Source organism: Channa argus, chromosome 18, assembly GCF_033026475.1.
Source record: "Channa argus isolate prfri chromosome 18, Channa argus male v1.0, whole genome shotgun sequence".
NCBI lineage: Eukaryota > Metazoa > Chordata > Actinopteri > Anabantiformes > Channidae > Channa > Channa argus.
In genome coordinates this window covers 15,614,407-15,629,953 of record NC_090214.1, presented here as the reverse complement: position 1 = coordinate 15,629,953, position 15,547 = coordinate 15,614,407, and the positions used below count along the sequence as shown (strand labels likewise).

At 37.3% G+C, this 15,547-nt stretch overlaps 1 protein-coding gene across 1 annotated transcript in view; it reads left to right on the top strand.

The window, feature by feature from the left end:
• Positions 1-15,325, top strand: part of lpar1 (lysophosphatidic acid receptor 1) — a 34,721-nt gene extending 19,396 nt beyond the window's left edge. Inside the window, exon 3 of the mRNA XM_067483776.1 lies at positions 10,375-15,325. Within this exon, the coding sequence (XP_067339877.1) occupies positions 10,375-10,697 (323 nt within the window). The 3' untranslated portion in view covers positions 10,698-15,325. The remainder of the gene's footprint in view (positions 1-10,374) is intronic.
• Positions 15,326-15,547: the final 222 nt, after the last annotated feature.

Genomic DNA, 15,547 nt, shown 5'->3' with positions numbered 1-15,547 from the left:
CTCCTAATTCTTTATACTGTACCTCAACAGACAAAAGTCATCCAGTAACCATTGCTACTATGCTGAAGTGACATCATCCCAAAACAGCAGAGGATGTCTTAGAAATAAAACCAAATAAATTTCAACTCATCTTAGAAGTTTCTCAATATCAGGTTCTGCCAGGAAAAAGCCTGGGGCCAACGACATGAGATTCTACATTTGTAAACAGTTTACAAAGGCTTCAGCAACAGGGTTTAATTGAGTACATTCATCCAATGAAAGTCCGACATTTTTTCTTTCTTCTGCGTAAGATCATTTTGAAGCACCACCGACAGATTGGAGGTTATTGTCCATTGTAGTTAGACTTGCATTACAATCAGTTTATTCACATCTCTCTTTCATTTAGAAAAAAAAAATCTGTCTTTGTCTGTTCTTGTGTTACTCTGCCGATATGTCTAAGAAGAGAGGTTATAAGGCTTTTAGTTTCAGTGGGACTGAAGTTGCTGTTGAGGTTTGGGTTTTGATTATGTTCATCTTCTTAGAAGGAAGGTTAAGAGGAGTTCAGTCTTTACTACTTGACCATAAAATAAACCCCGAGCAATTCCCCTGTCCGGCTTTTCCCATCTGCTGACCAGATGATAATCACCACTCCCCTGCTTCCTGCCTGCTGTGTTCTCCACTTGTCCCACTCAGGACGCTGTAAAACCAGCTATGGGTGATTTCTTCTTCGAAGGACAGGATGAGATGGAAAATCAGATGGTTACACACACTTGCGCACATAAGCAAGTGCAGGGACGTACATAAATAGTCGTTCTCACAAGCACAAGAACCCTGAGGCTTGCTGAAGAACAGTGGGAGACAAGGTTGGATTGACTTATATAAACTAAGACTGATGATGTCAAATAATAGGAGAAACGAAACCAGAAACTGGTTTATTTATTAAGCCAGAGACAATAGAAAAAGGGGCATGCACATATTTGGAAATAGCATTTAAACACGCAAACAAAAACATATTGACCTATAATGGTGCTCTGAAGCAAAGTTCAGAGTATGTTGTTGGTCTTCATATCTCTGCTAATAGTTTTAAGGTACCTCACTGATCTACAGCTAGTGGTCGTGTATCAAGAAACACAACTATGAGCCACCAAAGGCAGAGCAGAAAAAGATGTAAGGACGTAAATAATGTGTGTTTCAGAATTCTCAAAATCTTGGTTACAATAAATACTTTAATTAAAAGGAAGTGCATTCAAGTGTGTTCTGGTTTTGTAGGCCTCAAGCGCATTCATAATGCATTTGGATGAGCAACACTGAATGTATACAGAAAGAGAATGCTACCAACCTTAAAAGAAAAGTTCACAAAAAACAACAAAAGTTTCAGGTTTTTTCTCAGCTTGTTAGTTTTGCAAAAGCACCGCAGGTGAAGAATACATAGTACTTGTAAATTGGTCAGGACAATATATTTGTCAGTATCAATTCATGAAATCAGTATCATTTTATACTGTAAGTTGATGGATGAGTTATAAGGAATTGCAGTACAAAAAATGCCAAATAGGGTAGGGACATAATTTTGGAACAGTGTGTCCATTACATAGCTTGTCCACCAGGGAGGAAGGACAAGTTTATATTCCAGCTCTAAGATGTCCCATGCCGTATGTATTTTGGTCATAATTCGCATAAACAAAATTAAGGAACGGAGTTCTATTTTTGAATATTTTTAAGTTCAAATCATTGATATACTCCAGATCAAACCAGATACCTCTGACCTCCAAAAACCACAAATGCTTTCCTAAACTTTCCGATGGGAAGCAGATACTAATGTCTCTCATTAAGTACTTACGGATGAGACACCAAGTCACAGCAAGCTAGTTAGAATATGTATACTCAGGTTAAAATGTTGTTGTTGCACATTGTTTCTAACTTAAAGTAAATACTGCTACATGTACGGTCCTGTACTGTCCTGTCCTGTACTGTCCTGTCCTGTACTGTCCTGTACTGTCCTGTCCTGTACTGTCCTGTCCTGTACTGTACTGTACTGTACTGTACTGTACTGTACTGTACTGTACTGTACTGTACTGTACTGTAATGTATTGTATGCTTTGTAGCAAGTTAGACAGCAGCCATATGCGTGGAGATGAAACTGAAAAAAAAAAATTCTCTTCATCACTCTTCAATGGGTCAACAGATCTGATAAATTAACCGTGACCCTTGTTGAGTGTGTGTGCGTCAGATGTTGGCTCATGTAAGGGTCTTCTGTGAATGAATTGGTTATGTTAAAGCGTGTGTTGTTGTGTGCAGTTGCATTGTCAGACAGTATGGAGCGCCAAGACATACCATCACCCAAACACATGCACACAGATGTCATAGCAATTACTGTATTCACACTTGTGTCAAAATCACAATGGATAAGAAATACATTTTAACCCAAACATATTTTGCATATAATCTTTCAAAGTAAATGAAGGAAGGGTAACACACTCAAATACAGTACATACAGTGTCCCCAAATACACCCATACTTTCTCACTTTACTGCTACAGTACAGGTGTGTCCTCGGGCTGACAGGGAGTAGAAACAATGAGAGCTAGCTATGAGCCAAACCCCCTGTCTGCTGTCAGTGCGGAACCGTTATACGTATGCAGTTCACAATGTCACCTGTTTTCTGTATGTGTGTTAAGGAAGGAAAGCAAATTCTGGTTCACAGTGCAGCTTTTCTAATCACTCAACAGCAACATCTGTCTCTGTGAATCCTATTTCAACAGCATCAGTTGTTCATTTCTGGAACACGCCTCAGTCTCCTTAAAGATGCCATTGTATTATTGAATCCATGGTGTGAACGTAAATCATATTTTACTTCCTCTGCTGATTATCTGGCCACAGTACAGCAAAGACAAAGAGGTCGATCTGGGGCTAAAAGTAAAATGCTATTTCGAAAGTTGTTTGTTGTAGGAAACCTTTATTTCTTTTCAAGAGAAACGGACAAATTACATGTATGTACATTGACTCATCAATATGAGGGTTTCAGTCACTTACTAATAAAAAAAAAATCATTTGGTAGAAATATAATTTGTTAGTTTTTGCGGAATCTTTCCAAATCTCAATTTGGCCTTGTGATAGGGAAAGGTACCGTTTTCTATGTGGGAGAGAAAGAAAGAAAAGGTTTTTATTGCCATTTCAAAGAACTCACTGTACTTCCAGTCAAAAGCACAGTCCTCTAACTATTAGATCACTGTGGCTCCACCATCAGACTACATTACTGTGTGCACCACAAACGTCTTTGTCAATAACTGTAAACACTCAGCTACTGAATGAGAACTTTTATCTAATATTGTGTGTGTGTGTGTGTGTGTGTACATGTGTTGTTTGTGGGAAAGAAAGCCAGAAACCCAGAAAGCTACTGATGTGCTTCAGAATTACTGTACATAATGGTTTCTGTGTGCTGGATCATTTTAGTGGGATCTTGGTCAGGACCACAGGTAATGGTTTGGTTAGGGAAATAATAAGGAAGGAAAAGGAGAGACAGAAAAGGGAGAATTGAGAAACAGCCATAGGAGAGAAAGACAGGTTACAGAAAGGAATGTGTAGGTATGGTGTGAGAAACCAATAGAAGTCAAATGAGTCTGAGAGAGAGAAAAACAGAAAGACAACATTAATTAAGACAAGACAGTGTTGAAGTAAGACATAAAGAAATTGAAGAGAAGGGGCAAAGGGACAGGAAAACAGCAAAAAATGAGAAGAGACCATAAAGGAAAGTAATGGGGAAAAGTGAGACAAAAAGACAAATAAGAGTAATTACGTTGGGACATTTTAATTGCCTGGGAGAATTGCACATTAGTGGACATTAGAAGACATGTCAGAAATCACCACAAGGAACCCCAATCCAAGATAGCAATCAAAGTGCATGTTACTACATGAGCACAGGTTAGAGACTCTCAGATGCTGCAGTCATGCAATGTCAGCAGAATGGGAGGAAATGGAAAAACATAATTCCAGCTTTGCAGTGAGTGTGACACATTACAGGTAGTTGGTCCAAGTAACCTTGAAGCACAACTTTTTTGTGTTACATACTAGTAGGAATTTGTTACCTAGTGAAACTGTCAGGCCATTTATGAGAGTGTAATAAATAAAGGCTTTATTGAACACCCCAAAGTATAGACAAATCATTCAACGACTGAGGACAAAACTAACTTGAATTAAAGACAAAACTATGAGACAAGCAAACACAATGGTGCAGAGCCAGAGTTAGATTCACAGCTAGGAGAATGTGAGAAACTAAAGAAGAATCACCGCGAGTGAGCCAGAGAAACTAACATGAGCAAGGCAAGGGAAACTAGACTGAGCACGAACAAAGCAACAACCTAAGGAAAACTAAACAGGGACCAAGCAGAAGAAATTAGATGAACTAAATATGTGTCCAACATAAGGACATAATCAGTGCAGAGTGGAAGATGAACCAAGAAAGCACCTATAGGGAAAAGGACTAGAAATGTGGATTGCTGTGATTCTTCGAAGGATAACAGCAACAAGGATCTGGCAGAGAAAGAAGCTGGCTGGGGATTTAAACAGACCGGGGCACAAGGGACTACAATTAGAACTAATGAGGTGTGTAAAGTTGCTGGAATGCACAATGGGAACAGGAAGTGGGGAAGAGTCGCTACAAAAGTAAAAGTCCAAGAAATGAAGTGAAGACAAGAGCAAATGGAGTATGGATGCATGGATATCATCACAGTTAACCTGTTTTTACAGGAACAATATGTCAAGATTTCAGAAGTGTTGCATTGGTTTTAGAGCCACTACAAACTTTATTCATATGGTGGCAGCATTAAGTAAAATGTGATTTTTATTCCAAGAGTGTTTCGACTTTTTTTGTGTGGACAAACCGGAGTTACGTGGTAAAACTGATCAGGGAGTCCATTGTGTAAAACAATCCGTAAAGTGGAAGTCAATGTCATGGAAAGTTTAGTTACATGCTGTAGAAGGCTGCACCTAATTGACTAGCAGGGTAATGTTAGTGCGCAGAAGATCATGGTGTTAAGCTGTGTACTCTCTGGAAATCCCACGTTGAGTTAGTGTAGCTGATTTTGTATGTTAAGTGTCTTGTAAAGTCAGTGTACATTTTTAGGTTATTTTGTGGGTCTGCGGATGTTGTGTGTGCGTTTGTACTCATTAGATTTGTTTTATCATTATAGCACCACTGGCCCATTATTGTAATCATATTTTTGTTGTTGAATTTTGTTCTTTTTTATTTATTATGTTAAAAGTTCAAGAACCAGTTACTTTGCCCCACGTTTCAACTAATGATCCTGGGCTACAACAATATTTCCAGTTTTTGGCCATCTTCTAAATGAATTATATTATCTACTGTACATGACTTAGAACTCGAGTGTCACTTTAAACAACATTTATGTCCACCACATGGAGGACATGCAAACTCCACACAGAGGACCAGAGCTGGCTGGAGATTCAGACCAAGGAGCTTATAGCTGTGACATGGCAACGTCCATAACTTCCCTACCGCTTTGCCTTTCACTAATCACTAAATCACTAGTCACTAAAAAAAAAAAAAAAAAAAAAAATTATATAATGCAAGTTTATAACTTTAAATGTGAGTTTGGCAATATTTAAATGAATAACATGATCTTGAATACCTCTCTTGAGCATGTTTCAATTATCTGCATGTTGTTTTTCAAAGCATTGCTGAATGAATACAAACTCATGTAGGCAAAAAAAGAATAAAACAATAAAAAAAAAACAAATGAAAAACCACTAGCGTGATCCTTTTGGCCACTTAAACTCATATTTATTTAATCCTGTAGAACATGGCATATGACTGAGGGAATAAGCTGCCATTGGAAAATAACAGAAAATGTGTCAGTTACAGTGAAAAGTAGTGTCATAAACATCTTAATGATAATAAATGGAAAAACATCCCATTGCAGCCATTAGAGCTTTCCCAACAGATGTAAAGTTAGTTTAGGAAAAAGATCCCCACTTCCTAATCTGCATTGAGAGCTTCACAGACAGTAATGATTGTGATATTCACTGATTCAATGGGCAGTTATCGTGAGTGCTTTCTCAACACCAGCCAAATATTTAAATGCTCCTCCATCTGTCTTTGTGTTCTGTATAACTATGTAAGTGAGTGTTTGCGTGTGTTTGTGTCTGCACATGTAAGTGTTTATCTGCGTGTGTGTGTCTATGTGGGACTGAGGGGTTCATTGCCATAGTCTGGTCTCCATTATTTCCTTATTTTTGTTCCCAAAGCCCTCTGTTCCCTCTCTTATGAAGCACATTTCCTCCAGGAAAAGGGGAGTTGGATCAAAGCTGAGAATGATAATAAAAATGTGGTGAGTCATAATATTTAGATACGGAATCAAAAGAAAAAACAAAATCATAATTTCGAAATAGTAATCGAAGGGGATGAAACACAAAGTCATATTGACTTGTATTTGAATTAGTTTGATGGTTATGGATGATCAAGCTCATTTGACTCCAGTCGTTCCCCCTTTCGCTGATCCAAAGTTACTTTTATATAGTAAAGTTTTATTAAATGAATATATGACAAATTTAAATACAATAATGTATTTATTCCAATACATTATCATTGTATTGTAATGCGAATGTATAATAAAGAAATAATGCACTAAATTATTGAGAACTGCGGAAAAAAGTTAACCTGCTGTTGTGCAGTGGTGTAATGCATGAATGGGTTACTGAAGGGGTCCATGTGGCCCAGGCCCAGGTGCATGAGAGTTGAAGAGGTCTTTCCTGTGTGACAGAGTTTAATTAAAAGATACAAAATGACTGCAATGAGTTGCACAATAACCAATACAAGGTCCAGCATAAGGAACCACACCTAAATCAAAAATCTAATTTGCCAAAATCAGTGTCTGAGCTCAGAGCCCCTCTGGTTTCTCTAAATTAATTTCACAATCAGACACTGACATTTTCACATTCCTTTTCAACAGAATGCTGTTGTGTAAAGTCTGGCTGTCAAGAAGAACAGCACAGCAACACCGACAACACCGAGTTCATCAAAGAAATTATTTGATTTTTGTATTATTGTATTATAGAAAATGTAAAGTAACATCACTTATTTAACTGTTGGGGAATGGGGGCGCTGTCTCGTGATGTATGCACTCAGCATGTTTTTCACTGTTTACCTGCATAGCTTTTGTTTTGTTCAGCTAACACGTTTTTTAAATCAATAAAAAATTTTGGGCATGAGGCAAAAATAAGGTGGCGCTCCACTGACCTACTACAGCTGCAGCACTGCGTACTATGGTGACAATTTTCAAAGTCAAAACACAAATTACGTATAACTCACCAGCATAAACACAGGGTAAATATACGGATGAGAATAAAAATTCAATACTGCTTGAATTCAACTTTACTTTTTTTATAAGAATCCTTTAAAATACACTAAAGATGATCCTCAGGATGGGCTCAGGACATCTCAAGTTTTATTCAATTGCTGGTAGCTCAGAGAATCTCATCATTGTCTTAGTAAATGTTTACACTGTCTTCTAATTTTGATGTTCATACGTTTGATTCCAAAAGTAATAATGTTATGTTGTATCTCACGATCACGTCAGAGTGATAAATATAACAGTTTTAATTATCTCTATTATTGTCTTATATATAGTCTTAAAATTATGATTTACCATAAGCAATGTCAGTACTTTATATTTAATAACAAATTAACTTCCATTCTTGTAATATAAATCGTAATCCTTAAAGGACTAAACAGGTCGAAGTGAGGATTTGATGGAATACAGTACCATCCTCTCACTCTCTTTTAAAAGCTCTTCTTCACGAATCAATTATCCACTAGACTTTCAGCAGCATAGATGTCAACTTGGTCCCATCCCCGTGTAGAATGCCACAGTGTATCATGTAGAACGCTGCTGCCATTCGTAGGACACCGCAACACCACTACATGTCTCGGGCTTCTAACTCTAAGCGTGGTAGTGGTAGTTTTTCCATACATTTCATTTTTTTTTCAGGCCCATACCAGAGCTGTGTAAGTTTACTTTCCCCTATTTCCATTTTTCTCTACTCTTTTCCTTCCTTTTCTATTTCCAAGCAGTGACAAGGCAAAATGTTTAACTTTTTTTCTCTGTAACCAAAATTCGGGTGTGTCTTCTGAGAAACTGTCACAGTTGTTATGTGGTTCTATATAACTGTAGTGAACTTTGCACATTTGAGGGGAAATGTAAAAAGGTAACTTTGAGATAAAGAGTGTTTCACATTAAACTACAGTATACACCCCTGGATTTAGAGAGGAAATGAAAGAAGCTGAGCGTGAAAGTTCTCATGTCACAGCTTTACATAAAGACTGTTTTCTTCCTCATTCTGAGGGAAAATTACTCCTTTTACAATCCATTCAAGCAGCAGGAGAGCTCACTATTTCATAAAAAGAAAGAAAAACACATAGAAATTCGGGGATTTTATTGTGTTTTTGTAGTTTCTTATAATTGTTATTCTAATACAGGGATTAGAGTCCATTCCTTGACTATATTATGTTTCCATCAGTGCTAACACCACATGAGCCCACGTTGCTGAAAGCAGGAAACATGGTCAAATAATAGAGTCATAAAGTTGGCCTGAAGTACTTTTCTTGTTTTTTGACTCGCACTCTACATGTTTTCAAGGTATTTTTTATTTTTTTTTATGAAGAATCCGGATCAGAGTGAAATGTTTCACTGGCAGACAAATACTTCAGATAGTTTCTCTGGAGGGCTGTGAACCATTTGAGAAATTTATCTAACTCTGGAGAGTCTGCCTGCATAGCTGGGAAGTGAGGTCAAGCCTTTGCTGCAGCTGCCGCCTGCAAAACACAAGAGATAACAGGCCTGCCTGTCAATAGCATCACTCTCTCTATCTCTCCTCTCCGTTGGCCTTAAGCATGTAATGTCCTACAGTTGTCCTATAGTTCCGACAAAAAGGACCTAATAACTACATTTACAAGACTTGACACACTTGAGTAATGGGGCCGTGATCCCTCTTCACTGTGCTAGCACTGTAATGATGATGCATTGTACTTGCTCAAAGGAGGTTAAAAGGATACAGATATAATGGAACAGGACATATGAGGTTAAAAAAGGGAGGCAGAGCTCATCTGTTTCTCTAGATATTTCACATTAAGAGCAAGCTAATAGAGGAAGTGATCTGTGATTGGTAGGCTGATTTTTAAGAAATCAGGAATCCAATCCACTATCCAACAATAAGGAAATAGTGGTGACCCTAAAATCATGGCCATCCAGTATTGGTTGCTAGCTAAATGTTACCAAATTTTGATAAAAAAAGAGTAACAGTGATTGAATGTAACAGTTTTGGAAGGAACTGTCTGTCTGTGTGTCTCTCTGTGGTGGCCCTGATACGGCCGACCTGTTCAGGGTGTACCCTTCCTGCCCACTGACAGCCAGGATAAGTTCCTGAGACCCTGAACAGGATAAGCAGTAAAAGATAGTGGATGAATAAATATCATATCACTGTTTTTATAACTGTGTTTGAGTTCATGATTTGACTTAAAGCCTTTTAGTTTTTCCCTTAATGGGCTCCTATAATAATCTAATGCACCCACAATACCATTTAAAACTAATACATGGTATTTTCTAATGAGGTATTTTGTACCTACAATATGTCATTCCAGAGCTTCACATGTGGTTATAGAGTAATATGTTTTTTGTTTTTTTGTTTTTTGTTCTGCAGATGGATGATGCTGTGGTTATTGAGTGATGTGGTTTTAAAACAGACCAAAAATCTATTCCCTGAGTGGTGGCGTTAAACCATACAACTTCAGTCTAAGCTGATTTTCTTTTATCATTTTAAACCGTTTCAGCATTTTTGCTTTTGTGTGGTTGAGTGGAGGGGGAGGTCAGACAATTATCTGCCTGATTCAAACCCAAAATGTCACAGTGACAAATTAGGCCAACATTAAAACTTTACAAACTGGAATCGGAAATGACAGGATGCATTTTAATGGGGTACTGAAAAGAAATGTAACCACCTTGATAAAGTTTGATTTTCATGTCACCAGTAACGAAGTTTAAGTCCAAGTGTGAATGCTAAAGTTAACTAGGTGAAATTTAGGAGAATATGTGGTTGCATTGCGGTGCAAAACATTTTTTCACCCATTAGTAACAGCAAATACTGTATGTGTGCAAAGAAAAAGAAAAAAGTCATCACTAAGAAAAAATATTTGTATTCTGTCTCTGTATGTTTCTCAAAACCTGGACCTTTGGCCTTTGGTTCATGTCATTCATACCAAACTACATCATATTAATTTCTCTTGGATTGTAATACACATTGTATTTATGTATTTAATCTACAGTTGCATGAGTCTGCAGTCTATCTAACTGTCCGTAACTCTTTCTTTACTCTACTGCTCCTTCAGGTGCCTTTATTGTCTGTTGGACCCCTGGCCTGGTCATCCTCCTCCTTGATGTTTTCTGTTCCAGCTGCAACGTGCTGACATACGAAAAGTTTTTCTTACTCCTCGCCGAGTTCAACTCGGCCATGAATCCCATCATCTACTCCTACCGTGACAAAGAGATGAGCGCGACCTTCAGACAGATCCTATGCTGCCAGCGGCAGGAGAGCATCAACGGGACAGCAGCGGAGGGATCTGACAGGTCGGCGTCATCTATTAACCACACAGTGTTGGGCAGCGGTATACACCACCATCACCACCACCACAACGAACACTCAGTAGTATAAAGAACAGCCAGATATCGTGGAGATTAATCCAAATGCTTGAAAGGGGTTAATCTTATTTGAAGATACCGACTGACAAAGGGTAAATGGAAGTTTGGAGACTGTGAACATGATAAAAGGACAGTAATGGGATCTATGTGAGATTAAAGATGCAGTAGATGGAGTAGAGGTGATGATGAGCTGGATGAGCTCACAGTGAAGGTGAAGCCTGTCACTGTGTGGAGAAAACAAACTGAAGGAGTCTGATCTTAAAGGACCTTGATAGGCTGTTAGTATTTTTGTTTAGTTGTTTATTGTAAATTTGTGCTAAATGTGTTCTAACGGGCAAGAAATGAATTATTTAAAAGATATCTGTGAAAATAAGGTAATGCCAGTATAACCCAACCTCTCTTTCTGATTTTATATCGTATTGTCAAAGGGTTTCCAGTTTTTACCCTTCTAGATCCCCATCATCACTTGACAATATGGACACGTTACTATACACTACCAACAGATTTTCCTCTCTGCATTTATTTCAGGACAAACACAAAACAACACTTTGGGTCTGAAGACATATTTGCACTATTCTACAGAAAGTTTGTTTTTCTTTTGAGAGAAAAAACTTCAGATCTGTAGAAATTAAAACAAGACATCAATATTGTGCTCATGACTGAACACCACCTATCTCTAGCTGCTTTAAATTTAAAGGATAACTTTGGTCATTTTCTAAATTATCGTATTGTCCACATTCATCATACAGAGGCTAAAGTCAACATTGAAACTTTTCGACTCATATTTTTGGTTAGTTTTCATCCCGCAGACAAGTGAGCGAATCCAGGCTGCCAGCTGACAACGAACTAAATGTGAATAGAGAAGATTCAATGTTGACTTTAGCATCTGTATGGTGACTGTGGACAATTAATTTTAAAAATGACCAAATTATGCTTTGGCCAATTGGCCTGCTTGAAATGTTTAGCAACTTATGAAAAATAATGCAGTAATAGATTAAGCCCTGCAGTGAAGTAACCAGAGCCACTATCTGTTTCTGCAGCACATTTATCATTCATCTTTCACTGAGCGGTGATGCTCTATAACCTGTAAGTAATTAAGGACATGCTAATCTTACCAAAACAAGGAGAAGAATGTTCGCAGCTTCAGAGATGGCCCTGTGCCACAGCGTTACGTTGAGACAGGCTGGAGGTCATATCTGGTGAACATTAACACAGACGTCAGATCATGAAATGTGCTTAGCTGTAGGCCTTTAGCAGTTATATCAAATGTGTCTTTAGCCACGAGGCTGACTAAGAAGGGAGGGGGGCTGCGAATGTGAAATAACAATCTGTGTTTATGGTGTTTATGTTAAAATGCGCCCTTGTCACTCTGATACTGAAAATGACTGTAAATTGTGTAGAATTTACAGAAACATAGAAATAATATATCTTCCTTACACTGAAAGAGGTGACACTATGGGTCACTACATCTTTTTAGCATAAACATGAAATTACAGTGGATCTTTTTAGGGTCTGCATGAAGCTGTAGCTTACAAACTCCAAATGATGCAGTAGCTCATAGAAATACTTTTGACAGTAAATAATGACATGTTATATTTATTACCAAGTGAAGTGAAGACCCCAAAGAATCTTGAAGAGAAATCGTTGCCACTATATGGATTTAAAACAAGCGATTGAAATGAGGAAGAATATCATGTTTTGAACATTAATTACAAATCAAAATGATGAGAGCAGCTCTGTGAGGCTTTGGGCTAAATGTTAACTGGCTGACGTGAATATTAAAAAGGTGATTTTATGATTATTAGACTAGAGACTACAGACATATTTGGTCATAAAATAAAAAGTTTTAACACACAGTGATGGTAAATGAAACATTATGGAGCTAGTTCAGTGATTACAATTCATCCTAAGGTGAACATTATTGTGATTTTTTTTAAGATTGTGTTAGTTTCTGTGGCTTTCAGCTTTGCCTGCTAAATTTTCTTTTACTGTAGCTCAGCCTCGAAAGAGTCTTTCCGTTCAGATGATATCATCTGAAGCAATTAGCAGCCAGATGACATCATCCAACTTGTAAAACTCAGATATAACAATCTAAAGTTTAATAATATTCATTGGCGTGTACCCATAGGAATCCAATAGAAAATGGGTTGGGTTGCCATTTAAACTCTGTTTGTTTTGTCCTTTCGCCTTATGTCATTTAAACTTTAATGTGGCTTTAAACTTGAGTCATTTATGGCAGTATTTGGAAAACAATACGTCGTGTGATAGATTGTTTTTCCTTCAGGAATACTGAACTAGAGCACCAATCTCCAACATGTGTGTTTTGCCTGAAAAGCACTGTAAGTAACCTGAATGCTTTTGTTGTTACAGCATTACTAGTTATGAAGTAATACAGACGCCTTTCGAGAACATATAACGCTTTATCTAGATAGATGGGGTTATGATACCGTAATGTTTACCATAACGACTGTATGGAATGTGTACCATAAAACAACATTAAGTAGTTTTGGATTCTTATTTAACAGTCTACTGACAACAGTGACATAAAAAAAGTTTACTTACAACAACACAAGTCTTTAAAGAGATTTTTAATGAATCAGTGATGGTGTTCTATTTTCTCCACAAGTGCGCTCTGTGATGTCTGCAGTGCCAGCTGAAAGTCAGCATGGTGAACCTATGACATATACAGTTAAAAATGTCCAGCTGAACTTGTCGTGACTTGAATCAAAACACTTCTTGGCCAAAAACACATTGACAAAGCTTCCAACAGCTGACAGCGAAATAAGAATCACAGCTTAAAGTACTGTCAAATGTTTTCATGGAAGGAAGATGTTTGTCAGAGCTTTAAGCTGCAGAGCTATCGTGTAATCAGCTAGTTTTCTGAACTGCCCAAACATCAGTCCCAAGGCAACTAATTTCATCACAAGTTTTCATCGGTTTCTTATATTTTCCTTCTGCATTTTTCCAGCTTTAACGTTGTAAGAGGCTTCTTAAGAGTGGTGGCAGCAGGAGTGCCATTCTTTCTTTGTTCAAATATTTTCGATGTACGTCTCTGGACTAAACCCTCCATATCTGACAGTCACTGTAACCATCTTTTATTTATATTTCTTTTTTTTTCTTTTAAGTTTTGATTCAGGTTCTATAGTACACCAACTAAACATCCTCTCTTTGTACATTGTTGTTTACTTGTCAGTCACTCTTTGTATACCATTGTAAGTATATGTGTACAGTATGGATGTATGTAAAATATATTATTCAAAGTTAATCACCAAAGGGAAAGTGTTAATGTGTTTTTGAATTCAGCTGTTTTATATGTACTGTAGGTTTGTGTTCATGGTTTTGACGTCATCAGCTCTTTGAATTTTGTTTTTGACACTATTACAGTTTTTAACTTGCTGGTGACCCAGAACTACAAAAATATGTGTGCAGTGCCTTTCAGTTCTTGTTACAGAGTAACTCAACACCAGACTTAAAAGCAGTGATTTATCGTCCTCTGGTTAAAAGTAGTTTTCGCCTCTGACAACAGCCAGCGGTGATTTCATAGTGTCCTGGAGTACACAAGTACATCACCACAGCAATTTTATTGTAGCAGAAATTAGATAAACCCACCTGAAGGTCAGGAGAGTTATGTTTATAAGGCCATATTGAACTTACACAGAAACAATGCTTTTCTGACCAAGGTCTTGTTCACAGTTGTTAAATGTTTCCATTGCAGACAGACAACTGTACAGCAGCCTCCAAAGGTGTCGCAGAAATAAGAACAAACAGATTAAAAAGCTGGTTGAAACGAGTCTTGTGGCCGTGTGTCATGTAGAGCTAAATCTAGGTCAGTGCTGTTGGTTACATGCAACAAAAAGTTTGCTTAAGCGCTGTATAGCAGAGTGATCCAGTAATCATTACACAGATTTTAACTGGAGATTATAATTTCTCCATTACAGTGATAAGCAAAAACGAGATTTTTAGTTTGTGTTAAGATACTTTAAGCTTGTGTGTCGCTAACACAGGTGCCTTAAACTAAAGTAGTCAGTGTGCTGTTATATTTTGTAGCTTGATTCAATTTAATTTTTGAATAAAACAAAAATGTCAAACCATCAATGTGGAGACAGTATGGACATTTGTAAGATTTGTATTTTCTTTTTAATGACACAAGTCAAAACAAGGTGGCATTATTTTCAGTACAGAGATAAGATAAGACCTTGTTGATCCTCGTAGGAAGATTTGCAATGACATGCAGCCAACTGTAGGGAATCTAATAAGTTTTTCTAAGGTTTTCTCCCACACTGACACCTGATTACATGCAGCTGGTGTGTATTTCACTTTAGTCAAATCACATCATGTTATACCAAACATAACTATTGATCCCAAATAGTATACTGTCCCTTCAGTTATAATAGAACGAATGTCCAATAATAATTCTAGCTATAGGTCTGAAACATTTCGTTTTTCCAAAGTGAAACATGACTTTAAATGGCTTTATATCAAATTCCAGATTTAAAATATCATGTACCAGTAAAAAATACTTGTGTTGAAGGCGTTAATGTGGCTTCTATATCTATATAACAGGGGCCAATATAAATGAATGTCCAGTCAGAGTCATAGTCTTATATCCCAGCAACAATAAATACATAAGAAAAGTCTGAATTGTTGTGCTTTTTGTTGTTGTTTGTTTATTTGCCACATGAACCCTGGCTTTGCTAACATTACTGCAGTTAAAAGAAAGTTTCAAAAATAACCTAATTGATCCTGACAGTATTTAGGATTTCTACTTTACAGTTTGGTGCAAAAGTTTGCATCCCCTTATTTAGAAGTTGCAAAAGGAGTACAAGAAATAATTTGTTTGCACCGATACTAATATAATATTAA